Below are 27,096 nucleotides of genomic sequence, written 5' to 3' on the forward strand. Positions count from 1 at the left end.
GTGTGATTCAACTTGTTTTCTTTGTTTATCTGAAATGGTGGTTTGGGAAGATTGGACGTATGGGTGGTTGGGAAGTGGAGTGTAACATTTACTCATTCAATCACCTGCCATGAATGATCTTCTGTTGGAATTTTTAAATTATAATTTCAAAACATGATATCTGAATAAAGTATCTTTGGGAGATTCCCTTGATTGTGTTTCCTCCACTTGATAATAAAGAAAGGAGATCTTGCGAATATGTATTACATTTTGAAAGCAACCCAAATATTATTTCTCTGATGATTCACTTCACATTCACATTGAGTAGAACAACTTATATGACCAAGAGGTTTTCATTGTAGGTATAAGCAATCTTGATTGCACAAATTGAGACACCTTGAAGAGATAGTATTTTTATTGGTTGTCACAATGCCAAATGTGTATAGTGACATAAGATCCTGTAGTCTTTGAACTAATTGAAAATTCCAAAACAAACACTTCTCAAATTGATACCCAAACAATAGGTAGCAACCAAAAAAAAAAAATATATATATATATATCCCTAGTAAAGGGTTGATTATATTAAGAAAAAAATGAAGTAATTTACATGTCAAATATAGTCATCTTCACTTTCAATTGCAATAGATACCTAATTTTCAAACCTAAATCTAAGTAGATACGTAACATCTCTCTCTTTCCTAAATTACCGGTGTAGGCCACCAATGAAGAAACTTTTGAATTGTTTCTACAAATTTTGGAAATTTTTACATCTGTTGAAGGAGAAATTATCGCTTTTAGAGCAGGACTATAGGAGGTGTTTGCATGTGGATATGAGTCAATCATTGTTGAATCAAATTGTAAACAGATAATTAGGCATCTTAAAAGTGAGATTCAACCCCAATGATAGTGGAGCTCTTGATCCAAGATATTTATTATTTGATGGATAACTTTGTGCACTGTATCCCTGCCTATATCCATTCCTAGGAATTCTAGTGTAATTGCAGATCTCTTAGCTAAAAATTCCCTTTCGGTTTCGGGGCCCGAAAGAATGACCGATTTTCACTAAGTGGTTGGTGGAATTATGGAATTATGAGCCTGCTTTGAATAAGATTGTTGTTTACTAAAAAAAATATCCACTTTTATAAGTAGATTCTACATGTATGCAGCAAACATGTTTTGGACAATGTTCATGAATTAAAACAATGTTTTGAATCTTGCATTTACAGCTATATTCCAGCCATTTCCAACGTCACGCTGAATTCCTTGATTCGGATGTCAATGTCGTTGACATGTATGATTTGATGGCCTGTTTCCACTCAATGGTTATAAGATCAATTAGATGTTCCTCTTTTAGAGTTTACATATTTTCTCTAAATAAATGATTTTATATGTAATCTAAAAAAACTAAAAGAAGGATATATGTACATCTTTTTGCCAAAAAAAAAAAAAAGAGATTTATTTATTTTTGTAAATGAACTAGAGAGATTATCTCTTTTCTTTTTCTTTGAAGGGTATTGAGGCACCTTTCCGCTAAAGACTGAAAAGGTTGTTGGAACAAATCTAACGGAACCCATCATTTTTTGGGTGTATTTGTAAATAAAATATTCCAGGTTATTTATATATTTATATATAATTTTCCCCCTTTGGGGTGGAAAATCAATAAATCAGTTTCAAACGCGAAGCGAAGCTAATAGCTATTAGTCCATTACAGGGCACACAAAAGCAACAGATCTACCGGCACACAACACGACTTCTGAAATCTTAACTTCGAAGGGTTAAATTTTAAGAACGATTCTTATTTCTTTGTCTCCTTCAAACGTTGATTTTTCCCGGCAAATGGACTTCCTTACAACCCTAATTTAGTTCCCTGTCTAGAACAAGGACTCTTGTAGTTGTTCTGTTACAATCGCTTCAAATCTCTCATGTCTTCGATTCTTCCTCTCTTCCTTTTGCTTCTCCTGAGCTTTCAGGTGTCATCCGTTTCCGTTGGATCGCGTCGGATCCTTCGGACACTCACCAGTCCTGATATTCCAGATGCAGCTGTTGATTTGAACGACACCAATTTTGATGAAGTTCTTAGGAACTCTCCTGCTACCTTCTCCATCGTCGAATTCTTTGCTAATTGGTTAGTATACTGCGCAGATCAGAAGAAATTTTGTTCATGAGTTTTCTTTTTTCGCTCTAACATGTTTCCTTTAGTTATACGTCTATTTGTGTTCTGCTTCTATCTTTGATATAGGGATGGAACTGGTTCCGGATTTGTTGCGAGATTTAGACCTTTGGATTGCCTATAGATTTTAAATGGTTTTAAAATCTTTTTATCATCCGAAGATAGTTTCTTTAGTGCTGGACAAGATACACGTATTGGTCCGACTCTGAGTTTATCATGAATTTTCGGAAGTGCGAAATGTGGTTCTTATGATTTTCTATCTTCATTTTTGTATGAGATTCGTATTTTTCACGACTTCGGGTTTAATTTTAGAGATATACTAGTTGGTTCTTTCTAGTTTCGATGAGTTTTGCTTGTTTATGTACTGCAGGAAGTTAGTGGAGCTTAACTAGTATGAAAAATGAATCCAAGGATACAAAAATCTGATCTTTCTGGGGGTAGGGGTAGTTGGGAACAGCTCAAAGCTACTTTGGTTTGAGCTTGCCCAGGGAACCGCTTTCTCTTGTCACAATCTGTGTCTTGGGCATAGGTAAAATTCATAGTGAATTAATGTTATTGAGAGCAGAAGTGAGCAATAAAAGTGGAGTAGCGATTAAGCATTGGGAAAGTGTTGAAGAAGGACTTTTTATGATTTCATTAAGTTGGGGTGAACATCAGGAGTTAGGATAAGGGGAGTGCTAATTACTAAATTGTAAGTTTAATATAGGAGTAAAAGCATGGGTTCAGTGTCACTGATAAATTCTTCTCTTTTTAAATGGCTTTCCATTGTGTAACTGTTTCGATGTTGGTTGAGCCATTTGGTTGCAATAAGGCTGAGTTACTGTTGCTGTTTGGAGTTTTAATCCTGTGCAAATGTTGTTCTTGTAGGTGTCCTGCTTGCAGAAATTACAAGGTACAGATGCTACTTTTGGTGTACCCCCTCCCTCTCTCTCTCTCTTACTCCATAGATTGATTCCCCCAACTTGTGCCATTATGCAGCCTCATTATGAAAAGCTCTCTCTCTAACTCCATTTATTTATTCCTCCCCCTTCCCCCCTCGCTTCCCTCCCTCAACTTGGGCCATTATGCAGCCTCATTATGAAAAGGTTGCAAGGCTTTTCAATGGACCTGATGCAGCACATCCTGGAGTCGTATTCATGGCAAGGGTTGACTGTGCATTGAAGGTATCGTGGCCATGGTTTCTTCAAGTGTTTTGTAGGGGAAAAAAAAGAATTTTAACAGTGCCTAGATGTTTTCAGTTTCAAAGGATAGTTGGTGATTAGTCCCTCTCTTTTTGAATGTGTGGCAGCACAGATAAATACAAAGCTATGTGATAAATTTTCAGTTGGCCACTATCCTATGCTCCTTTGGGGTCCTCCATCTAAATTTGCATCTGGTGGGTGGCAACCTAAGCAAGAAAAGAGTGAGATACGTCTCATTGATGATGGACGAACATCTGATCGCCTTCTTAATTGGATTAATAAGCAAATGGGAAGGTATGTACACCTAAGCATGCTATTTGTATTCTTAGTTGGGTGCTGTACTAGAAGGGGAATGCGACAGCTGCAACCAAAGTAACTTATTTGTTGATATTTGAACTGTTGTTGTTGGCGCTTTTTTTTTTTGGGGGTGGGGTGGGGTGGGGGGTTGGTGTTTAGAGTTGCTCTTAAGTGGTGTATGTGGAAAAATATTGAATTGGACATGTTGAAAGTTATACCAAAGGTTCTTGCTTCATGTGGAACAAATATCTGGAATATTTGTTGTTTCTTTCTTGAGTCTTTTCTATTTGAATCGATCATGCTTCCTTAAAGGCATTTTCTGTTGTGAGAGCTGCTGATCTGGATGAAGAGACTGCTTTAGAAATTCAAAACTTTGTAGTTTTAGTAGTTCCATCAAAATTAACTAGGTAGATACTGCTGATATTGCATCAGGACTTTCAGGAGTCCAGGAAACTAAGATTTGACCATTCTTTTAATTCTAATTTGTTTTGGGTATTTGGAATATCAGAAATTATTTTGTGCTTGAACTGGAATGTTCAAGTCTGATACTTTTATTTTATTCTTTTGTGTTCTATAATTCCATGTGGGAGAGATGTAGGAGGTCCACAATTATGGACCAGGGCTCAAACGGCTTGTTCATCAATCTATTTGGATTTTTTTTAATGTTTGTACTCCACACCACTCTTTTCCAATGTCCTTAGTAGTGTTTGACTTCTAAGCTTGATACGATGATAGTAATCTGCATCTGAGACCATATCCTTTACTTTTGCAGATAGCCACAAATAGACTTTTCCTCCATCCATCATGTTTTATTCAGTTGATTGTTATTCTCTCTGAATATTGTGAGGTCTGTCATTCCACTAATGAGTATTCTTCTTCTGTGTTATACTTTAATGCTGTTTGACCCACCTTTTTAGTTCCATTCTTTAATCCCTTGATATCAAATCTCCTATTCCTTTCTCTTCCATGTCTTATGGAAGTCATCTAAAATTATCTGTTTATTGACTCCAAAGTTTGATACCATGATAGTGATCTGCATTCTGCAACTTTGAGTATTACCCTTGTTATTACAGTTAGTCATCACAATACCCTCATCAATTCATTAAGTTTTTTAGTTGATTGTTGTTCTCCTAGATTCTAGAAGAACCTTTGATACTCTTTTAAGGCATCTAGATTGTCTGTGTGTTGAGTTATTGACTCCTAAGTTTGATACTATGATGGTAATGGGCAACTATGATTATCACCATTGTGTTGCAGGTAGTCACCACAATGCGCCTATATTCTGTAAGAACTTCGATAATGTTTTAAACTAGCCACTTCACGTGTATTCTTTTTCTTGAGTTAGATTTTCTTTTGATTATTGGGATAACGGATTGTCCATGAGTGTGGCCCCTGTACCTGGACACAAGGCGGGGGGAAATTACCATCTTATCCTATGGAAGGCTGAAATCCTGCCCCTCTTTCATACTTTTGCATCCCTTCATTGGTCTGCACTCTGGTGCAGGAGCCATTCTCCCAGACAAAATGTTTTTCCTTTAGTTATTTATAGCATGCTGTTAAGATTTAGTCCATTCGTCTAATCCTCTAGTATCAAATCTCTATTTTCTTTCCCTTCCATGTCTCATTGAACCATATAAAATTTATCCATTTTACTTGTTGGGTTTCTTTGGGGGATAATTTAATAGTCCTTAGAAGTTGAAACTCTTATCCTTCCTAGTGGTGAAAAAGTTATGCTGTCAGACTCCTCTTTGGTCCATTTCTAGACAACTTCAAATGTCCTCACTTATGAATTATGTGTTGATATAATATCAAAAGGCATTTCAATTCTTATAAAGTTAATTCATATTTACTGTCGAATTCTCGTCTCTTCTATTGTCTTCACCCACCTGTCTGTTCATGTCCCTTCTATTAGTGTCTTCTCCTACTGATGCATGTCAAGGGTTAATGCATCAATTTCTCCTGGAATTGTTTTTGGTGTTTTCACTATAAGTCTGAATTAACATTATAGTTTTGCTATTGATGTATAGGGCACTGAGTGGTTGTCCTTGTTACATTTCCTAGGCTGTTGCTGTTACTTCAGGATATCTGTGATAAATTCTCTGTTATTTCAAACTTCTTTGTATTTTATGTTCCATTTGTTGCTTAGGTTATCTTTTCATTGTAAACTTATGTATGGGGTTGGCTTCATAAGGTAATTTTGATCGACACAGATTTTTCACTTCTTTGACTTTGCAGCTCATACAACTTGGATGACGAAAAGTATGAGAATGAGCATCTTCCACAAAATGCATCAGACCCTGAACAGGTTTTTATCCAAATAGAATGCATTATTTGTGCAACTACTGAAATATGCCGGTTTTATTTCAATAATATTGTTTTTAACTTTTGTGATCTATGAGTGTTGAAAGATTGTTCGTGCTATATATGATGTTGAGGAGGCAACATCTAATGCTTTTGAGATTATACTTGACCATAAGGTACCACTTATTTACTCCATATATGGCTGTCCTTTGTATGAAAAAGTTCATGATTTTTAGGGACATGATATTTTGTTAACAATTCAGCAGATGATCAAGTCAGAAACTCGGGGTTCACTTATTAGGTTTTTTCAACTCTTGGCGGCACATCACCCTTCCAGGAGGTTGAATGCAAATTTCTCCTTCTTTATCTTGCTCTTATGGATCTTTTTCCACAATAATTATAGCCTTTTTCCTCCCCTCTTTATTGGGTATCAGGTGTCGAAAGGGAAGTGCTGAAATACTTGCTAATTTTGATGATTTGTGGCCTTCAAATCTGTGGTCTGTCACCAAGCAAGAAGCTGTCATTTCTCATGGAAAGGATGCTCTAAAAAGTTTCCGGATTTGTGGGAAAGATGTTCCTCGCGGATATTGGGTGTGTGAACATATACTGTCTCCTCTTCTGTAGTTCATTTTTCTCCATGTGTGCTGCATCATGCTCACTCTCCATTTCTCACGCTAAACAACTTTAAGAGAATAATTTCTTATTCACGTAGTGCAGTGTTCACTGGTCTCCTGTGATTATATCATGTCTGTATCTCTTTAGCTGCTTGCCTAACCATGTTCTATATGTGTTCCATCTTATGAAAATGTGCAATCAACTAAAGAAACATTTATAGTAGCAACATTGCCATGTAGCTTTGTCTATATACGGGGATTGCATTTTTGTCTTATAATTATGCATTTGCTCTCTATGGTTAATTCTTCAATTTTATGTCATTTTATGTAACGTTGTCTAGGTGCCTAGGTGACAGCAGGATTTTTTTTTTTGGGGGTGGTGTGGTGTGGGGGGAGGCACACCTAAGTGCTTAGGTGACAAGGTGCCCTATTATTATTATTTGTTCATTTAATGTATCCATTATATCTGTTAAAGCTGCACATACATGGATTTTTAAGCAATTATGAATAAATTGATAGCCAATCAAAGCAGCAACATAGCAAGTTCTACAGAGAATGGACATAAAAGAGCATCCTCAGTGCATGAGGTTTCCAGTACTGGAGGGTCTAGGAATGGAAAATGTATGGTACAACCCACGAGACATTGTAGCACTAGAGAAACATGAGTGAAGCGTGCACATTCTCCCATCAGTAGCATTAACAAAGGTAAGGAAAAGGTAATATGAATAAAGAATGCAAAAGCTTATAGTTGTAAATGTAATGCAAGGGTGCCGAACTAAATGTAACTGATTAACTGGGCATTAGTTAAAAATTAGCATAGTCCAGTGATACTTAACTGGATCCATATGAAAGAATGAAGATGCAATTCATGACTCAGACAAAGATTAACTCATTTAGGATAAAACCCGACAAAATGGAGTCCAATATTTTATACGACGACTCATTTAAGTGGATGCGATTCTGAGATCGCCTATTTAGCCAATCTCACCTACAAATCAACATATAGTGTAAGAAGGTGATTCTAGGTAATTCAATTACAAGTTTTTTCAGAATAAAATGGTTTTAAAAACTCAGAATCATGGTTGTACAGATGCCCATTTTGTGGAATTGTGCAACCGAACACTTCCTTAATCACCAGGGACCATTTTTTTTGCATCCTTCAGTTCTATTTTAGATGTTGATTTGTTAATTGTTTTGTCCATCTTGAGTTCAACTTTCTCTTAATCATCAGTTTACTGTCACTTTTTTTGTTAATATAATTTTTAACCTTTCCCTTCTTCAATAAGCGCAACCCCTGATTGTTTCCAGATGCACTCTGGATGCTTTTTTGCAGATATTTTGTCGGGGCAGCAAACCAGACATGAGGGGCTACAGGTAAGGGTGCAATTGTTTCTTTGTCTATATCCTATCACTTTTCAGTCCCATCTGAATCCATCTAAACAAAATGATGTATAGTAATATGGCCATTCGATAATGGGTCTTCATTTAAAAAAATATGTTTTACTGGTTTTTGCTGGCCCTAATCCTTGTTATCAGATTCTGTAATTATGTCTTGGTTGCTGTAGGCAGCATGAGTTAATCCAATAGCCTGTTAACTTTCCTGTTTGCAACTTCAAGATCTTTGGTACAACCTAAAAGGCCATTTGAATTGGTAATTGTCAAGTGCATAGGTGATCCTAGATCTTGGAGGGGGAAAAACATCAAGGCTGACACCACTGTACAACCAAGGCACCCTCAGTGAAGGGCAGTCAGATGCCTAGTTGGCTCCTTGCCAACCATATTTCCAATTACAGTTCCATTTTAGCAATAAAGCATCTGATGGTTTCACTTGTGCTTCTTTTTTACTTTTCCTGATGTATTGTTTCTTCTTCACCCACTGATTGTAACTTCTCTATGCTTATTGCTTCCAAACTATTAATTATTAAATGAGTGCCACTAGATTAGGTGTAGCTTTAATTACATGCCACTTGTCTTAGATATGCCTTTCTATCCTTATTTGTCTCCCCAAATTATCTCTTGTACTCCTCCATGCGACTCTCAGACAAGCAACTAATGATTTTTTTAGGATCTTCCCTCTGAAGAAGCTTGTGGTCATTATTGGTAGTGGTTGTGTGGCTGCTCCAGTTCAAGAATAATGGAGTATTGAAGTGTCTGTTTCATGGTATTAGGTTCAGAGAAGAGAGAGAATCCACTATCAATGAAGTAGGACAAAGACATAAGATGGAGTTTGATTTATGAAGGGAGAACTTCAAACCATGGTTGACCAGCAGTGAAATTGAAACACCAGAAAATCTTAAATTGGTGCCTTCTCTTCACCTTGTTCTCCATTCCATTGTTGAGTCGGTTAAAATGTGAAGCTTAATGGGTTTTCAACATTTTTTGGGTCTTAGAGGAGCTCAGAAGAGGGACGTGAACGGAGGAGAGGTTCCTCCCAATTAATAGCTCAAATTGAATCTGAAACCTGGTTTATATTCCTTTCCAGTCTTTGCTTCAATCTTCTGTTCCCTTTTGCATTAACTAGCATGAAATGTGGAGCTTCTCAGTTTGCCAGGTCTTCTGTTTGGGTCTTAAACTAACCAATTCGCCTAGACTTTTCTTCTCCAGGATCCTTGAATTACAATGTGCATTCTAACTAATGACCTGTTAAGGAGCAGGATTGACTTAGGATGTGATTAATAGTTTAGATAAATTGAGCGTGTCATAGGTTTCATGCCATATTACTTTGTTGGGATATACTTCTAATCATGATATATGACAAATATTGTCTAGGTAGATCTCATGAACCTTTTAAGCATGTTCTCATTCCAAATTGCACCTCTGTGGATCTTGAATTGTTTGACTCTATAAAATGACTGTTAAGAAACTATATTCATAGTTAGTCTGTCCTCTTTACAGACTTCCTCCAAATACCATTAAAAAAATCTGTTAAACCACATTTTAGTGCTCCACATGTCCAAAGATCTATAGCCATGACTATGAAATGCCTTCACATGTTCAACTTATGTGGCTTCCATTGCACTGCAGCTGTGGCTTGTGGATTTTGCTGCATTCACTCTCTGTTAGGATAGAAGATGGAGAGAGCCACTCAGCCTTTACAGCTATTTGCAGTTTCATTCATGACTTCTTCATCTGTGAGGACTGCCGCCAACATTTCTATGAGATGTGTTCAAGGTAAAGGGAACCGAGTGCTTCTAAGCCGTACTTGTCACATCCAAGTTCCCTTATGATATTCTCATTTGTGAAATGTACACTTGTAGTGTTGCTAGTCCTTTCAACAAGACACGCGACCTGGCTCTGTGGCTGTGGAGTTCACATAACAAGGTCAATGAAAGGCTACAGGTAGAAGAAGCCTCTATGAAAACTGGTGACCCAGAATTCCCAAAGATCATATGGCCTCCAAAGAAGCTTTGCCCATCTTGTTACCTATCCATGAGCAGGAGTAGCAACGGCACAGTTCTAGTTGATTGGAACAAAGATGAGGTGTTCAAGTTCTTGGTTGGCTATTATGGGAAGATGCTTGAGTCATCAATCAAAGACAAGGCTCTTATAGGAGATGGTGGAAGCTCTGGGTCTCTAGTGGATGATGGGATTACCTCAGCAAATGCAGTTGCTGTGCCTATGGGTGCTGCATTGGCCATTGCTGTAGCCAGCTGTGCGTTTGGAGCAGTTGCTTGTTATTGGCGCTCACAGCAGAAGAATCGGAAGTATTTTCATCACCCTTTAAAGAACATCTGATTATTAGAAGGAAGTAGTCATCGTGTTTATGGGCCCTTTTTCAAACATTAACAAACTGGAAAGGAAAAGGATGTTAGTGAGGGATCCAGGACTTCCTAACTTCTTTTTCATTTTGGGAGGTTGATATTCTTGTTTCCCTTTTTCACTCCCTGTTATTTCCAAAAATTTCAGGCCAAGGAGGATCTGGAGCTCAGATTATTCAAGAGCAAAACCGGGCATTGCCATTACTCAAAGCGCATAACATGGTAAAGCTTGTCGGAAATACATATCCAATCCACCACAGCTGGCATAGAGACTTTCCTGCCCGAGGTGTTCTATGTGTTATTTTCCCCCTCTTCCCTGTTATACTAGGCTTTAAATATGGAATGTACAGATTGATTCTTATCTAAATTTTGGAAGTGCCAAGATAGTTCTATTCCCATGTTGCATCTGCTTCTTTAGCCAACATTTACCTTTTGTTTTTAATGCCTTACTGAGCTTTTGCTTCTGCTAAAGGTGTTCTCAGTATAAACAAGATTTATGAAGTGCTGCTCGGCAACTGATACGGGGCTGGGACTTGAAAGTTTCTGGTCTCTTCCGTCCCTTTTCTGTTTCTCATTGTTGACTTTCATGGTAAAGTGAATTCAACTCAACTTTGGTCAGCCTTAAATGAAATTGGTTACTTGGATCAGCACGATAATGTTTTCAGCTGTTGGAAGAGAATAAAAAACTGAATCGGATGCCCGGTTGTGTCCATCCAATGGTGAAACTATGTATGAAAACGTCTCCCAGATTCAATTTAGGAAAAAATAAGTGGCTTTTCCTGCTAATGACTACACACAGTTTAAGAATGAGTGGAGAATGGGTCTTACAAAATCTGGAGCAGCTAAAGGTTTCCCTCTTTTTTTTCTTTCTTGGGTCTAAATTTCCCTTTTTTCTTGCCTAATACATTAATCTAAAACGATCAAAGAGCTCTATTTAGAGGATCTGTTTCACCAGCATGACTAAAGATCACATCAAAGGAGAAAGCGCAAGTGATTCTTATATGGTAGTTAGTGGTGCCAATTTACCTATGTTTCTCCCTGAAATCTCTGCAGCGATATCATGTGACCTGTGAATGCTCTGTTCCTCTTTCAAAACAGTTTTCCAATCGAATGACTTGTAATTGTACAATCTTTCCAATTATTTACGGTATCAAATGTCGCAGTACTTATTATCAATAAAATTATACACTATGTAAGGATTTTGTTTCACATGTTGAAATAGAACAGTAATGTTTGATCTTTCCAATACTTAACAGATTTTGTGTATGGTGCATCTTGCTTAGTTGATTTGGAACTTCATTATTATCATACACTAAGTCTCTCTCTCTCTCTCTCTCTCTCTCTCTCTCTCTCTCTAAATTCTCCAGTCAGCTACTTGATGCTTAAAATCTTACTTCAAATTATCCACCTTCAATTACGATGATTCAGTATTTATTTTTGAATCACCTTCATCCAACTTTGCTCTGATGAGATGAAAAGAGGTAGAGCCAATGGCTATGATTACAAAAAATAGGAAGATAACAACCGTTAGATCTTCCTAGAGCTGCACAGCAGCCAAAAGAATAACAGTTATATACACATTTACAATCGAAAACAGACTCACACCCAAGATATATATTATCTCTGAAACCCTTGATGTGTAGCTTCGCCACATCAGGTTTCACTAGCTATGGGGGTCTAATCTGGAAATGGAGAAAAATTAATGGTGCAACATTTATGGGATCTCAGCAAGGGTTGCACCAGTCGGTGATGCCTTATTATTATTGTCTCCGTTGCCTGTGTTGCCCCTGATGATCTTACCTCTGCATGCCAGAGCATAAAAGGGCAGGAAAAACCTCACAAACACTTCCTCCCTTTGGAGGCGGTTTGCACAGAGGATCCACAGGAGAAGGCAGAGCATGACTCCCACTGCAACAAGTGCTAAACCTGCATTCATAATAAATAGGTAACGCTCCACAGGAAGACAGTAGGTCGAAGTGATGTGTCTGAACGTGTCCCGGACAATATTGCAATCCTGGAAGTTGACCAATGGTGGTGCATAGCGATCAAGTGCATAGCTTACATTCACAGCCATTGTCAACTGTGTATACAGGTTAGGGGTGATCCTCCCAACGCTTGTGCAGATTCCAGACGCTGACACATTGCATATGTACTTATGCCACTCCTAGAAAATTGAAAGATATGGACAAATAGAATTAGTTAAAACAGTGTTTCAGAAGCTCACATACATGCGTGTTTAAGTATTAACTACAACTCTCTCAGAACTCAGAAGCTCACATCCACATCTGTGTGTGGGCGTGTGCATGTATGTGTACTTCTGCCACTCCCGAAAGATTAGCAGACATGGACAAGTAGAATAATTCCAAACTCTGTTTCAGAAGCTAACAGATAAAAATATTGGATGAGCAGTGTGTGTGTACGTGTGTATCAAATGGGTGAAAAGAAATTCATGGGGCCCCCCTGTAGTATTTTTAAGACTCGACAATTCAGAACACCACTAATCCTGACCTGTATGTTAAAATACGAAGAATCATTTAGATGGTTACTCCAGATCAAGGTTTCTCTTTTTAATGGTTAAGAGAAACTTTAATAACTAACTAATTCTATAAACTTACCAAAGAAGCATTTACGATGGACACTTCTATGGATCCACAAGGGCGATCATGCAACTCAGAGTCAAAAGGGGAACAAAGAGGTGGCATCATAGGTCCTGACTGATTTAAGTAATTAAAAGTGTCTTGAGGAGGAGGGTCTGTGTTGGCAAAGGTGTATATTGCCGTATTCGCTACATTCACGAGTTGGCGAATAACTTCTTTACTTTGGAACAGAGTGTTGTTTGCGGTTTCTTGATCAACGCAAGGAAGGATGCTGCTCAGAGCAGTCTCTGCTTGGGGATTTTCCACCCACTCTCCCATAGCCACACAAGTATCTGATATTGCACTGAGAAATACAAAAGGGGTCTCAAGTTAGAAACACGAGGCACTGAATGCCGAAAAACATGATCAAACATAAATCAGAAAAAAGATGCAACAGTTTTCCAACAGACAGCCATGTGGACAACTCCCCAAACTTCAGATGAAAATATGAAGCTGAAGTATTTGAGATTAAGATAGCAACAAGTTTCTTGAAAGGGACACTGATAGCACAAATTAGTACAATAATTTGTATCCAGAGAGAATATACAGAAGACAGAAATGTCAGCAGCTTTTCACAGTATTTAGGCAAATGATAAAGCTACTAGAAAAAAAGTTTGCCTTCTGAATACCAATAGTCATAGAGAAACAAGAATCATGAAACAGGAGCAGATCTGAACTCTAACATCTTACTTGTTGAGGATCACAAAAACTCCGCAAAGAATGAAAGTAATAGCCACAAGAAACCATCCACTCAAGATGAATCTGTAACAATAATATAGAAGCAATCAGCAGCAGCATCCTGCAATAGTCCAGCAGTTTACATGGTAGAGTAAAACGGACAAATTAAAAACCAGGAATAAATGAACTCACATATAAATAGCATGTTGGTGACCAAGTACAGAAAGTACTGCAGGAGATTTCAATAATATTTTAGTTAGTTTAGAATGAAGCAGAAAAACCAAAATTAATTTTCAGTACAATTCACACAAATGAAGTTGCACAAAACTTAAGGCTACATACAAAGGCCAAGAAGAGCAAGAACAAGCATGACTGCTGCAACAGTGATCAATGATGATCGCCTGCAACATAGAATAAAAAAAAGGAATGCAATTAGTACTTCAGTGATAATTGAAGCCCGGAACTAAACATATTTCACCAAAGCTATGAACTCACACTGCATTGAAGACTTTTCTTATTTTTCCAGAATTTTCACTTGTTTTCTCTGTCAGAGTATTTGCAGCAGTTTTTAGATCCACATTCAACTTGTCTATTTCATCCGTGACATCTGATGTAAGGAAAACTTGGTCGACATTTATAATCTTGGCGACAGACAGAAAGTCAGTGATATTTTTGAGAGTTTCCACCGTGTAGTCAGATTGATTTACAACATATTTCAGTGTATCAAACACTTCATTATGAAATTCATCCTGCCCAACAGAAAGAAGAATACATCCAACCCTGGCAGCAGCAAAAGTACAGATACTATAAGCACAAAAATAAAGAAAATAAATACCTAACGCCAACCCAAAATCCTTAAGGTGATGCGGGAAAATCCATAACAACACTGCCAAGTAATAGCTGTAGTTCATCAAGTAATATATAATAACTTATAACATTCATAAAAACTAGATACCACTAATGAGCATGCCAAGCAAATACTATTCTATAATGCTAGAGGGCCATGTAATGACTTTCAGGTTCAATTACTTCACTTCTGATACCCCAAATCCTTTTCCAAAACTAGTAGTTTATCTATGACAAAGTTATGAGACAGGATGGATCAGACAGGGTTTTCTTCCTCATCATTGTCATCCACAAGAGTAACCAAAAACCTTGAAGTCCCTGTAAAACAAATGAGTTGCTTCCTTTTGACTGTATTATTCAAACACCATCCCCTCCCCCCACCCCCAACAAAAAAAAAAAAAAAACACCCAAAAAACTTAGTGATGTATGAGTGAACTTTGTTTTCTCTCAGCATCAATAAATCATCATTGCATCCAACATGGACCAATTAATTGAAAAAAAAAAAAAAGATAAAAAGTTTTAATTCTTTAAATCTTAAGAAGAGACGGGAAACATGAAGGAAAAAAAAAATAGTCAGACATATTAAAGTGAAGGAGAGTTAGACACGTGCAATTACATGTTCTGGTGGTAGTCTTGTACTCTTATATACTTGTATTGAGAGGTTACATAACTAACGAAAATACATTTCATTTGGTTTTCCACAAGAAAATGAAGCAATACAAGATATTCAGGCCAAGCAATATCAACAGCCAAAATTAAGAAGAGGCATAGGGTTAGATCAGTACGCTGCAGCACATGTAAAGCCAAGCAGCAGTATAAGACAGATCTTATGCGAAAGACGAGTTTCTTTCTCTTTGACGCTTATCTTCCATCTAGAACAATGTTGTACCACAAGAACCAAGCCAAAGGTGACAAACCATAGGAAAGCAAGAATAAATCCTGGAAAACCTGTAAATCCAACAGACTGCAAAAAAGCAATCGTCAGAAACTGAAGAAAGGTATCCAAGCTAACTCAAATGGATTTGTAAACCTATTACCTGTTTACGCATGACAACAGAAAAAGAGAATGAGCAACAAACGGAAAGCCAGACTTGTTATTATCAAATACAAGATGCAAGAAACACTTCAAAGTACAAAACAAAATGGAATTCAGAGTGGCACCACAAGAGTAACCACTTCTCCCCAGTCCCCAGATCTATTTCAGACATATGGTATAATCAGGGCATTCCGGACTTTTGAGTTAATTAGCGAATTTAAAGCTATCTTTTATCTGATGTCCCATCAGAAATTTTACTTTTGTCTTTTTCTCTCTTTTTCAAAGGAGAGTTGCTTAATGGTCTTCACCAGAAAAAAAAAAAGGAGGAGGGTTGGAAGAGAGCCACTTAAATTCAGAAAGCAGGAAATGTTTCCCTTGGTGGAGGACAAAATCAAGTCTTTCTTTATTTTCTTCTTCCCGGAAGTAATTTAGTGCTTTAAAGTTTCCACATAATTAAAAAGCTGGCTTCCACAACTCCACAAAAAGCAACCATCGAGAATTGGACAACAATGTCGTTCAATTAGAAATTCAGCAGGGATGCATTTACCGTTCTTCCATGTTTAAGGTTATCCATTGTTTAGAACTGTCTGAGATTCAAGCATCGCACTAGTAGAGGAACAAAAATTACAAAACGATCTCTGCCATTGCACACAGCAGGGGTGGAAGGAACAGAGAAGAAGCCAAGCTATATTTAGACTTAGTTACGAGATGGACAAGCATGGATAGACCTTAATCTGAAGAAGAGAAGTATCTCTACTACAATCACGCTTGAGACAAATCAATCGCATTAACAGGAAAATGGAAGAACTTAAAATATATATCTAGAACTTACAGCCCAGTAATGCTTATTCATAATGTCCCAGCCACCTCTGTAATGCTTGAATCCATTAAGAACATCCGGTCTATTAGTCCTCTCCGCAGCCAAAACAAACGTGCTAGCAGACCTTCCATTAGTAGGTCCTGGAGCTTCCGCAACAGGTAAAAAGCCTCTGGTCCATGGTCCTAAATTCTCCTCTCCTGCGGCAAGAAGCCAAAAAGAAAACAACAACAACAAACACAAGAAAACAGAGAATTCCTTAGCCATGAAGAAAAAGCAAACTAGTGAACATCCAAGCGACACCAAATCTTTTAGGATCGATCTTTATAACGAAACCGAAACTAAGATAGAATTGGAAAATGTGGAAGAGTAATGACTAGTCGAATGAAGAATGCCAAACGAACCTAAGATTAGCTTTCCAAAACCATCGTTATTTCCCTGAAATCTAGAAGAAACAGCTGGAACTGCATTGGAAGAAGTTAAAACGACAAGAACTAAAGCGATCTGAGCAACGAACTGCTTCATTTCCAGCACATTGGCGGTTAAAGCTCAGCAAGACTCAGAGCACACACAACGAACGAGGTAAAAACCATAAACAGTTCTCCAATTCTCTCTCATCTCTCTCTCTCTCTCTCTCTCTCTCTCTCTCTCTCTGACAGGAAATTTGCAGAGAGATGAGAGATTTCTCTGCAAGTTCACTTACATTCTGGAAGGTTAGGGTTGTTATATATAGATCAAGAGAAAAAGAACGCGCGAAGAAGAGAAGCAGAGAAAGTTCACATGGAAGAAGTGATGGGCACCTCTGGTTGAGGCAACGGAAAAAAAGGCGGGGGTAGAAAAGGGTAAAAGAATAAAGAAGTCGTTCTCAATTATACGGAAAACAAACTGTAGCAGATCTTTTGTCTTTTCCACTTTTTTCTACTTTAATAACTAATGTTCCACTTTTGTTTCCTCGCTCTTTTTTGCTTTTACGAAAATAACCTTCGTTTTTGTTTAATCTGACATCTTTATCCTATTATCTTCGGTGAGTTGACGTAAATACCCTTACATTGATGCAGTCCGTCCATTTTCTAACCGATTCGGTTGGGAAGATCGATTTTTTTTTTTTTGGTAATATCGATTTGTTTCTTAATTCAACAAAATTATACCCTTATTAGTTTGGTTTTGATTTAGATTTCGTATGAACACTAATAAATAGAGTCCGGATCACTTTCCTGCGATGGGCAAGGAGAAATATATGCTCCTCTGACTTTTTTTTCACCACAATATAGGGGGTCTCACATGAGGTATTTCACCATTGATTTATATTCTCTATATTCTAAGGTGGACTGCATCTTATTGTGTAGAAGAAAAACTTCAGGGGGAAAAAAACGGGATTGCCCCAAAACCCAGCAATCATCCAATGGTTTCTCTGAATGGCTTAACAATTCATTTAGAAATATAAGCTTACAAAAGCTAGCAGCAGAAATCATGTGGCAGTCATCCAAAGGGGAGGCCCAGGAATTCAGGGCCGGAAGAACAGAAAAACATAATGGGTACATAGCCCACATTCAGAAGGGAGGAGATTCAGAGGAACTACATTAAGATCTTGTCTCTAGAAATATCCAGAAATATCTAGACCCACAGAATATCTAACCATTAGATTCAGACACGACAAATCACAACATTCATGATCCTACCTCACCTATAAATAGGGGAGGGACCAGACAAAGCATCAAACAAGGAGAATACAAGTTCTCTCAAGGTTCTCTTTGAGCTCTAAGCTTTCTTCTACCTCCACTAGGGGTTTAGGCTGACTTAGTGCAAGAAAGTGCAGGGCCGGGGCAGCAATAACTAAGGCCGGACAGGGACGAGCGGGGGGGCAAGCGGGGGAAACACGAGACGGCGAGCCGAGCGCAAGGGCACAAGAGGGCAAACCGTGGGAGGGAGACCCACACCACCAAGGGGCGCAGGGCAGGAGAAGCTGGAAGGGGCACAGGAGCCACGCACACGAGAGAGGGCGAGGCGGGGCGGAACGCCCGCGGGGGAGCAAAGGACCGAGGAGCCGATGGCGGGATGGACGAGCCAAGGAGTTCCTATGGGGCCCAACACCAGGAGCACAAACAACAACAAAGCGATGCTCTTCAAACCCAAGGGGGAAGGCGCGCGGGGAGCGGGCACGAGTGAGGAGAAGAGCAACGGCAAGAGAACCACGATTGGAGGGAATGTGGGCGGAGGCACCAAGGGGGAAGTGCCAAAGCCTAAGGCACGAGGGAATAAGAGATGCCGGGAGGGACAACTCCAGGCACATGGAGCGGATTCGAGACTACGTGAAAGAGTTCTCAACACTCATGTTGGAGGTCCGAGATGACCGAAGAGGAACTCTCTCGACTTCATGGATGGGCCCAAAATTGGGCCTCGCAAGAGCTACAACGCGAGGTGTACAAGATCTTGCACGGCCAGCGGCGGGGAGTCCTAATAGAGTTTAGAAGGGACGAGTCAGGCCAAGAAGAGCAATAATGGCAAAGGTGGGGGAGAGAAGGGGTCAAAGACCGACCACACAAGGGAAGGCACAAACAAGTTCTCTTCGAACAAGGAGGGTGGCAAGCAAGAAAAGAAGAAGAAATTCAGCCCAAAGACAAGTGCTTCCTTTGTGATGGACCACATTGGGCTAGGGATTGCCCAAAACGGAAGGCCCAAGGCACACCGAAGATAATGGTGAAGAGGAGGCGCACGTGGGATCGTGCAGCAGCTTGGGCCATTAAGGCCAAGGAGGACAAAGCTCCACATCGCCAAAGGGGGATGACGGGAGGCGCGACAACGGCAAGGTGGTAAGGGCCATGGTTGATACGGGAGCAACACACAACTTTGCTCGACGGAGGAGGCAAAGCGTTGGGGCTCAAAACGAGCAAGGAAAGAGGGAGCCTTAAGCGGCAACTCGAAGGCACGCCCTATTGAGGGAGTTGCCAAGGGAGTCGAGATGACAATTGGGGCTGGAAAGGCACCGTGGACTTGTCGGTCGTGACAATGGACGACCGACTTGGTGCTTGGCATGGAATTCTTGACACGGGTCAAGGTCGTACCTATGCCATTCTTAAACAAGGTGTGCATTATGGAGGAAGGAGCACCTTGTATGGTCCCAACGATACAAGGGACTAAGGAGGGGCCAAACTTCTTTCGGCCATGCAGCTGGAGAAGGGAGTCAAAAGGGGCAGGTCACATATTTGGCGGCACTCTTGGAAGACAAGGAGGATGTCTCCAAGACGGCATTACCGAAGGAGATCGAGAGAACTCTAAAGGAGTTCAAGGACGTGATGCCCCGGAGCTACCCAAAAGACTACCACCAATGAGGGAGGTGGATCATGCAATTGAGTTGGAGCCGGGTGCCAAACCACCAGCAATGGCACCATATAGGATGTCCCCGCCGGAGTTGGAGGAACTAAGGAAGCAACTCAAGGAGCTATTGGATGCGAGGCACATCCGACCGTCGAAGGCACCATATGGCGCACCGGTGTTGTTCCAACGAAAGCATGACGGGTCGTAAGGCTATGCATCGACTACGGGGCACTCAACAAGGTAACTATCAAAAACAAATATCCCATTCCTTTGATTGATGATCTCTTTGATAGGCTTGGCGGTGCAAGATACTTCACCAAGCTAGACTTGCGGTCCGGATATTACCAAGTCGCATCGCGGAGGGTGACGAACCGAAGACTACTTGCGTGACGCGATATGGGGCATACGAGTTCTTAGTAATGCCCTTTGGCCTCACCAATGCACCAGCCACATTTTGCACTCTCATGAACAAGATATTTCACCCTACCTTGACAAGTTCGTGGTCGTGTACTTGGATGACATCGTCATCTATAGTAACACATTGGAGGAACATGCACAACATCTAAGGTTGGTTCTTCAAACCCTAAAGGAGAACCAACTATATGTGAAGAAAGAGAAGTGCGAGTCGCACAAGAAGAGGTGATGTTCCTAGGTCATAAAGTAGGGGCGGAATGTTGAGAATGGACGGGAGCAAGGTGAAAGCAATTCGGGAATGGGAGGCACCTACTAAGGTTGGTGAGTTGAGGTCTTTTCTAGGCCTTATAAACTACTACCGAAGGTTCATTGCAGGATACTCCAAGAGGGCAGCTCCACTCACAGATCTACTAAAGAAGAACAAGGCGTGGGAGTGGTCCGACGCTTGTCAAGACGCCTTTGATGATTTAAAGAAGGCGGTAATGGAAGAACCGGTGCTTGCATTGCCGGACTATGGCAAACCGTTCGAGGTACATACGGATGCGTCCGACTTTGCAATTGGAGGGGTGTTAATGCAAGAAAGACACCCTATTGCATATGAGAGTCGCAAGCTCAACGAGACTGAGCGGCGCTATACGGTGCACGAGAAGGAGATGACCGCTGTGGTGCATTGTCTAAGGACATGGCGACACTATTTGTTGGGATCGAGGTTCGTGGTAAAGACGGATAATGTGGCTACGAGTTACTTCCAAACCCAAAAGAAGTTGAGTCCGAAGCAAGCTAGGTGGCAAGATTTCCTAGCGGAATTTGACTTCACCTTTGAGTATAAACCGGGAAAGCAAACGAGGTGGCCGACGCACTAAGTCGAAAGGCGGAGTTGGCATCTCTTAGCCAACCGGAAGGAGAATTGTTGAGCCTTATCAAGGGAGGATACGAGCATGACCCAATGGCTAAGGGCTTGCTCACTCTAGCCAAGGAAGGCAAAACAAGGCGGTTTTGGGAAGAGGATGGTGTTCTCTATGCCAAGAAGAAGAGGATCTTTGTTCCTAAGTGGAACAACCTGAGGAAGAACCTTATTCGTGAATGCCACGACACCAAGTGGGCTGGTCATCCAGGGCAAAGACGCACTCGTGCATTGTTGGAAGCAGCTTACTATTGGCCTCAGATGAGGGATGATGTTGAGGCTTATGTAAGGACTTGTCTTGTGTGCCAACAAGACAAGGTGGAACAACATCCACCACGGGGTTTGTTGGAACCATTGCCTACACCAAGTCGTGCTTGGGAGAGTGTCTCTATGGACTTCATCAGCGCTCTTCCTAAGTCCGAAGGATGTGGGTCAATCATGGTGGTGGTAGATCGGCTATCCAAATATGGCACATTTGTGGCAGCACCGAGGATTGCACAAGCGGAAGAAGCAGACTAGGCTATTCCTAAAGAATGTGGTCAAGTATTGGGGGTGCCACAATCAATCATCAGCGATCGTGACCCTCGCTCACGGGGAGGTTTTGGGCCGAATTGTTCAAGTTGTTGGGCACATCATTGCGGTACTCGACAAGTTTCCATCCCCAAACGGATGGACAGACCGAACGTGTCAACAACACCGGAGCTATACTTGAGGCACTTTGTGAGTGCCAACCAGCGAGATTGGGCCAAGTTGCTTGATGTGGCTCGGTTCCATACAATCTCCAAAGAAGCGAGGCCACCAACCAAAGCCCATTTGAGATTGCCACGGGGCAACAACCGTTAACACCACACACTATAGTGACGGGTTATACGGGAAAGAGCCCCTCGGCACAAGTTCGCCAAGGAGTGGCGAGAAAGGTTGGATGTGGCTAAGTCCTACTTAGACAAAGCCACGAAGAAGATGAAGAAGTGGGCCGACATAGATAGACGACCCGCAAACTTCGCAATAGGGGACATGGTCATGGTGAAGTTACTACCCCAACAATTCAAGTCCTTGCGAAAGGTGCACAAAGGACTGGTCCGTCGGCATGAAGGGCCGTTCAAAATCGTGAAGAAAGTGGGTAAGGTTTCCTACCAACTAGACCTCCCACCAAAGCTCAAGATCCATCCTGTCTTCCATGCAAGTATGTTGAAGCCTTACCAAGGAGATGCGGAGGATCCTAGTCGTGGGACTTCTACAAGGGCACCTACAAGCATAACAACATCCTATGACAAGGAGGCGGAACATATAATGGCGGATCGAGTAATGCGCAAACGTGGGGTGCCTCCAAGTCGAGAGTATTTGGTGAAGTGGAAGGGATTGCCTGAGAGCGAAGCAAGTTGGGAACCGAAAACGCATTGTGGCAGTTCCAAGAATATATAAGGAGATTCCACGATGAAAACACGACGAGGACGTCGACGGAATAGGTGGGGGAGAATGACACAGCCCAATTTATCATAGGCCCAATGGTATAATATTCATGGGCCACACATGGACTAGCCCAACTTAGAAATAACACTAATGGGCTACACTTAGCCCACATTCTAGAAGGGAGGGAGATTCTAGAGGAATCTACATCTATAAAGTATCTTGTCTCTAGAAATATCCCTAGAAATATCTAGACCCACTAGAATATTCCTAACCATTAGATTCTAGACACTTGTACAAATCACAACCATTCATTGTATCCTACCTCACCTATAAATAGGGGAGGGACTCATTTGTACAAAGCATCAAACAAGTGAGCAATACAAGTTCTCTCAAGGTTCTCTTTGAGCTCTAAGCTTTCTTCTACTCTCTCTAGCTGGGTTTTAGGCTGACTTAGTGCAAGAAAGTGCTAAGTGCCGGCACGGTTGGCTTAGTCAATAACTAAGGCCGTGACATGTTGCTGGTCGTAGAGGGAAATTCAATAAAAACATCAGGAGAGTACATACCTACCTCTTCTCTAATGAGAATGTGCTCCAGACTCTTAAGAAATAAACACAAATTAAACCAAATCGATTGCTCACAACTAATAACCTAATCTAACAGAGAATAACGAGTCACCTAATCTAACAGAGAATAACGAGTCCAAATTCTCTATGTTGACAAGTAGAAGTTTGTTTTCCTCACACTTTAATGTTTGACTCTGTAGTCTAGAATCCCCGTCAGGATCGCAGATCCGGACTCTGTAGTCTATACCCTTATCAGAGGAGGGAAGAGAGAGATTCAAGAGCATTAATTATTAATACCAAAACTGGTTTGATTTGGTTTGGATTGTTGCAAACACAGAGCTGGTTTACCAACTGAACCAATCAATTGATACCTGTAATTCAAGTTGCATTTTTGAGGGACTATTTTGTCATTTTATCTATAGTGCACGCATCGAAGTTGTCGAAGTGGGGCTAAGAATCCAGGTGAATGGGGACAGAAACAGAAAAATGAAGGATGGATCTCTGGTAAAAGGAATGAACACGGATTCTTCAACTGGGATTTAATATTTTCTTTTCTGATCTCTTTTTGGTCTTTTCATCTCCTCGATCACACCTTTTTTTTTTTTTGGGGTTAAATGTCCATCACACTTTATAACCCCTTGGATACTCAATCAAATGCAATCAAGTGCATGGATTCACAAAATCTGTAAACACTTTTACCAAGAAAAATAAAATAAAATTGCAGGATTGTTTCGTCTAATTAGATCAACACATCTTAGTGAAGAAGTCATGACTTCGATATACTTTAAGAATAAATTTAGATATTGTCGGGCTTTACTCCTGAACTCTAGAAAATTCAAACATTTGATTTTATATTATGAGGCATCGATCTTTATCAACTAAAGCAATCAATTGTGATTTGGATTACGTTCTTATCTAGTTCGGGCAACGATTTTTGTTTTCTTTATTTATTACAAATAAAACTTAGACCATAGCAATGGAGATTTAACTATTAAGATACAACTAATTCGCATTTAAACCACCTCATTTCATTACAACTACTCCCACCACCTGATGGGGTTAGGACTATGAAAGCTGGTTTGACCTAAACCAACTCAAAATAAACTGAAGCATATGGTAAGGTATTAATCAATGGACATTGTTGATTTAACTAACCATATCATAAAATCATGTTGATAATAATGTGGACATATACCCTTTTTTTTCATAATAAATTGACATATCTAAAATACAGATGAGGATTTAGGGCCAACTAAACAGGAGAGTGAAAGGGTTCTTCTCCTAACCATTCACCAAACTCACTTGTTATAACTTTGGTTTATCACTATATTAATGAATTGGTTTAAGGTTCATATCAGGTGAGCTTTTTTAATGACCACAAGTAATCTTCTCATCTTTAGTTTATGATAAAGGAAAGGAGAGGGAACGAGTAGACAAAAGCAATGTGAATTAGGAAAAGTTAATGCTTGATTATAAGCCATGTTTGGAACCTACCTCCATGGTCACTCATTCTTGGTTCATTCTTGTAAAGGAGAAGTTAGGATATAAAGCAAAAGCTCCTCCTTTTTAGTCCTTAAGCCTTAATTCTAAGTCTTAAGCGTTAAGGTATCTCTCTAGTAACAAATAGTATAAAGAGGGAACCTTTACTTGATCATGGGAAAAGCTAGTAGTCTTTTCTTGTTCAGAGAGTAAGCCAGAGGAGGGATATGCATGTTTGCACGTAAGGGTTGATCTGGGTTCTGGTCCAAGTATATATGCCATGGTTCATTTCTTGTTTGCTACTTAAAGTGTAATTTGTGAAAGTTCTTTTTTAAAAAATATGGCCTAGAAGATACAATGTTAGTGGTGTAATAGTCCACTCCTTAAGCCTGTTGGATTTTGACTAATTCTTAAGTATTATTATATAATTAATATGATCTCAAATTAATCAAACTTAATATACAAGGGAGAGGGTTCCTCATGCAGTTTGTGTAGGGTAGAAGGGACCAATTTGTTAAACAAGAGATAGAGAATCATACAGGACCTCACATGAGATACGAGAGACTTCCACATTTAATTTAGGCTCAAGAGTGTCAAGAGTAGGGTAGTCTCATTGTAGACAGTCTCAAGAAGCCCTAGAGAGGTTGAAGTTGATCTTAAGGCCAATGCCGGATCAATGAGATCGGATCAAGATTAGGCTTAAGGTATTTCGAGTCAAGATCAAGGTTTGGAAAACTTAGACCCAAGACAACCTTGTTGCAGCCATTACTATTGAGAATCATAACACCATTGACTAGTAAGGTAGAAAAGTTGCCTAGTGTTCAAAGAGTCCGGATCCTCTCCGCCCAAATAGGTCTTTCCACCCATCCAACCACCCCTATGGATGGACGACATCCAGAGGGCCCAGAGGAGACTGGAGGGTGTGAAAGCCCTAACCAAGCAGAGAGGATCTCAACTCAATTCAAGGCAATCGAATGATGGGCTTGGGGCAGTCAAAGCCGACCAGTCTTAAAAGGGAATACATCATGTGGACTGTAAATCAAGGTTTGAAGTGTCCCACGATACCATATGATACTAATTGATACGTATCCATATTTGACCAAATCGATACAATACATCCCGACACATCTCTCCATTGAATTACACTAAAATACATAAACCAGAGCGATACAATACTCAATACAGAACGATATGTCTCTGAAAATCACGTGACCAATACGATACTTAATATCAATACTTTAAGCTTTGCTGTAAATGGAACCTAAACCTGATATAGTGTGAATTATAGAAATTTCCACCACCGTGGGAAGACTGCAGGGCTCCATATTCTATTTTAACCCACTGATCTGAAAATAATAGAAATTAAAGTGCCTGAAAATAAGGGAGGTTAGTCAATAATCTTTAGTTGGCCATCAATTATCATTCATCGCCGAAAGAAAATATGCTTTCCCAAGAAAAGAAGAGAAAGAAAAAGTATTTAGGGTTACTTTTCGACTTGAAATTAAGCAGAGGTTCTCATCATTTCTATTGAGTATGGAACTATGAAATACGAAATTATTTTCCATGCTTGACTAAGGCACCTTTGTTTTCAGCGCAGCCCAAACCCAAAAGTGGGCTTTTCTGGGCCTTGGGCTCACCCGTGTAGTCTTTGGGTTTCATACTTCTTGACCTCTAATGCCCACTCCAGGCCTAGGATCCCCAAGATTCTTTCGGGTCTGGATCCTCTGCCCATATGGAGAAAAAATTTCAATCCACATAGTTGGATGCTCGACAAGTGTCTAATCTAAAAACAAAATTCTATTTTTAAGGAAAATTTCAAAAATTTATGAATCCAAGTATTCACTTCCCTTTTCTAGAAATGAGGATTTGTTTTTGGATCATATACTTGTAAGCATTTAATCATATAGATTGAAACTTTTCTTCCCCATGTGGGTAGAGGATCCAGCCTCACCTCAGTTCTTCCATATGATCCAATCAGGCGCTTGTATAGATTGTAGTCTCTTTTTCCTGTTTAGTAGAGAAATTGTCAGAAACAATGAGACAAATGATATAATAAAATAGTAATTCATTCGAGCAGAGGAAAGTAATGTTCTTCATAGCTTTCTATGTATATAGATAGACAGTAATTCAGATGTGGTTTAATTGTGATTTTGTTTTGATTTCACTTTTCAACATTTTCAACAAACTCTCCTGCTTCAAAAAAAACATGCATATAGAATTGTAGTCTTTGTATTGGAAGATATACCTTACCATATTGAGGTCCACAGCAACAAATCTGCTAAACTTTTGGTATCCACTGTCTAAAAGTTGAATCAGTTCATCAGTATTCCTGAGGACATGTTCAGGTTGCGAATATAAACTTCATAGGTGAATCAGAGTTGTATTTGCCTTAATTTACCAGTTTCAATATAAATCCCAACTCAAATGCATTTTACAGAAATCTAGCTCAAGAAATCTGAGCAGAAACCATCTACAATACCAAATGCAAACTAGATATCTCTTCCTTGTAGTGCTTGGAGGATTCCTTTGAACTCTGCTGCAAGGACCATCTTCTTGGTTTCTCAATGGTTGAGTTATCGTGTGTCCAACTTGAAGACCAAGGTTCAAAGCTGGTCCTGAAAACAAGTGAACTCTGCTGCTAAGAGGAGATATATTCCTATTTCTCCATTTCAACAGACTTAAGCTGAAGTATGGACAG

At 39.8% G+C, this 27,096-nt stretch overlaps 2 protein-coding genes across 7 annotated transcripts; one reads left to right on the forward strand and one right to left on the reverse strand.

The window, feature by feature from the left end:
* Positions 1-1,623: 1,623 nt before the first annotated feature.
* On the forward strand, positions 1,624-10,705 carry LOC149001140 (sulfhydryl oxidase 2-like). Of its 4 annotated transcripts, none has more exons than XR_016170672.1 (12): positions 1,624-2,104; positions 3,017-3,041; positions 3,220-3,312; positions 3,443-3,624; positions 5,863-5,932; positions 6,036-6,104; positions 6,192-6,268; positions 6,363-6,519; positions 7,876-7,916; positions 9,567-9,713; positions 9,800-10,349; positions 10,449-10,705. XR_016170672.1 is itself a non-coding variant. In XM_089139475.1 (12 exons), the coding sequence occupies exons 1-12, from the start codon at positions 1,902-1,904 to the stop codon at positions 10,516-10,518; spliced, it is 1,581 nt and encodes a 526-aa protein (XP_088995601.1). In that variant the 5' UTR covers positions 1,624-1,901; the 3' UTR covers positions 10,519-10,705. The 4 variants fall into 4 exon arrangements, 3 of the variants coding, with proteins under 3 accessions (XP_088995601.1, XP_088995602.1, XP_088995603.1); XM_089139475.1 differs by having other exon boundaries at positions 9,800-10,246; XM_089139476.1 differs by having other exon boundaries at positions 6,195-6,268; positions 9,800-10,246.
* An 852-nt stretch (positions 10,706-11,557) lies between these two features.
* On the reverse strand, positions 11,558-17,105 carry LOC149001141 (uncharacterized). 3 transcript variants are annotated; one of them, XM_089139474.1, is made up of 10 exons: positions 16,718-17,105; positions 16,329-16,513; positions 15,246-15,424; positions 14,110-14,394; positions 13,957-14,015; positions 13,807-13,843; positions 13,627-13,698; positions 12,916-13,240; positions 12,363-12,464; positions 12,195-12,226 (listed from the first exon to the last, which is right to left on the reverse strand). In XM_089139474.1, exons 1-10 carry the CDS (start codon positions 16,836-16,838, stop codon positions 12,221-12,223), a joined length of 1,371 nt encoding a protein of 456 aa, XP_088995600.1. In that variant the 5' UTR covers positions 16,839-17,105; the 3' UTR covers positions 12,195-12,220. The 3 variants fall into 3 exon arrangements, with proteins under 3 accessions (XP_088995599.1, XP_088995598.1, XP_088995600.1); XM_089139472.1 differs by having other exon boundaries at positions 11,560-12,464; XM_089139473.1 differs by lacking the exons at positions 16,329-16,513; positions 16,718-17,105 and adding an exon at positions 15,498-16,318 and having other exon boundaries at positions 11,558-12,464.
* Between the last annotated feature and the right edge of the window lie 9,991 nt (positions 17,106-27,096).

Source organism: Hakea prostrata, chromosome 11 (genome assembly GCF_041222555.1).
Source record: "Hakea prostrata isolate BN-2017 chromosome 11, UWA_Hpros_2, whole genome shotgun sequence".
NCBI lineage: Eukaryota > Viridiplantae > Streptophyta > Magnoliopsida > Proteales > Proteaceae > Hakea > Hakea prostrata.

Excerpts from the sequence above, each read along its gene's own strand:
- LOC149001140 (XM_089139475.1), top strand. The coding sequence starts at position 1,902 with ATGTCTTCGATTCTTCCTCTCTTCCTTTTGCTTCTCCTGAGCTTTCAG. Across the intron at positions 6,105-6,191 it reads AGATTATACTTGACCATAAG|CAGATGATCAAGTCAGAAAC; the intron begins GTACCACTTATT and ends TTAACAATTCAG. Across the intron at positions 7,917-9,566 it reads CCAGACATGAGGGGCTACAG|CTGTGGCTTGTGGATTTTGC; the intron begins GTAAGGGTGCAA and ends ATTGCACTGCAG.
- LOC149001141 (XM_089139472.1), bottom strand. The coding sequence starts at position 16,838 with ATGAAGCAGTTCGTTGCTCAGATCGCTTTAGTTCTTGTCGTTTTAACT. Across the intron at positions 14,016-14,109 it reads AGAAAAGTCTTCAATGCAGT|GCGATCATCATTGATCACTG; the intron begins GTGAGTTCATAG and ends TCTATGTTGCAG. Across the intron at positions 13,844-13,956 it reads TCTTGCTCTTCTTGGCCTTT|TACTTTCTGTACTTGGTCAC; the intron begins GTATGTAGCCTT and ends AATCTCCTGCAG.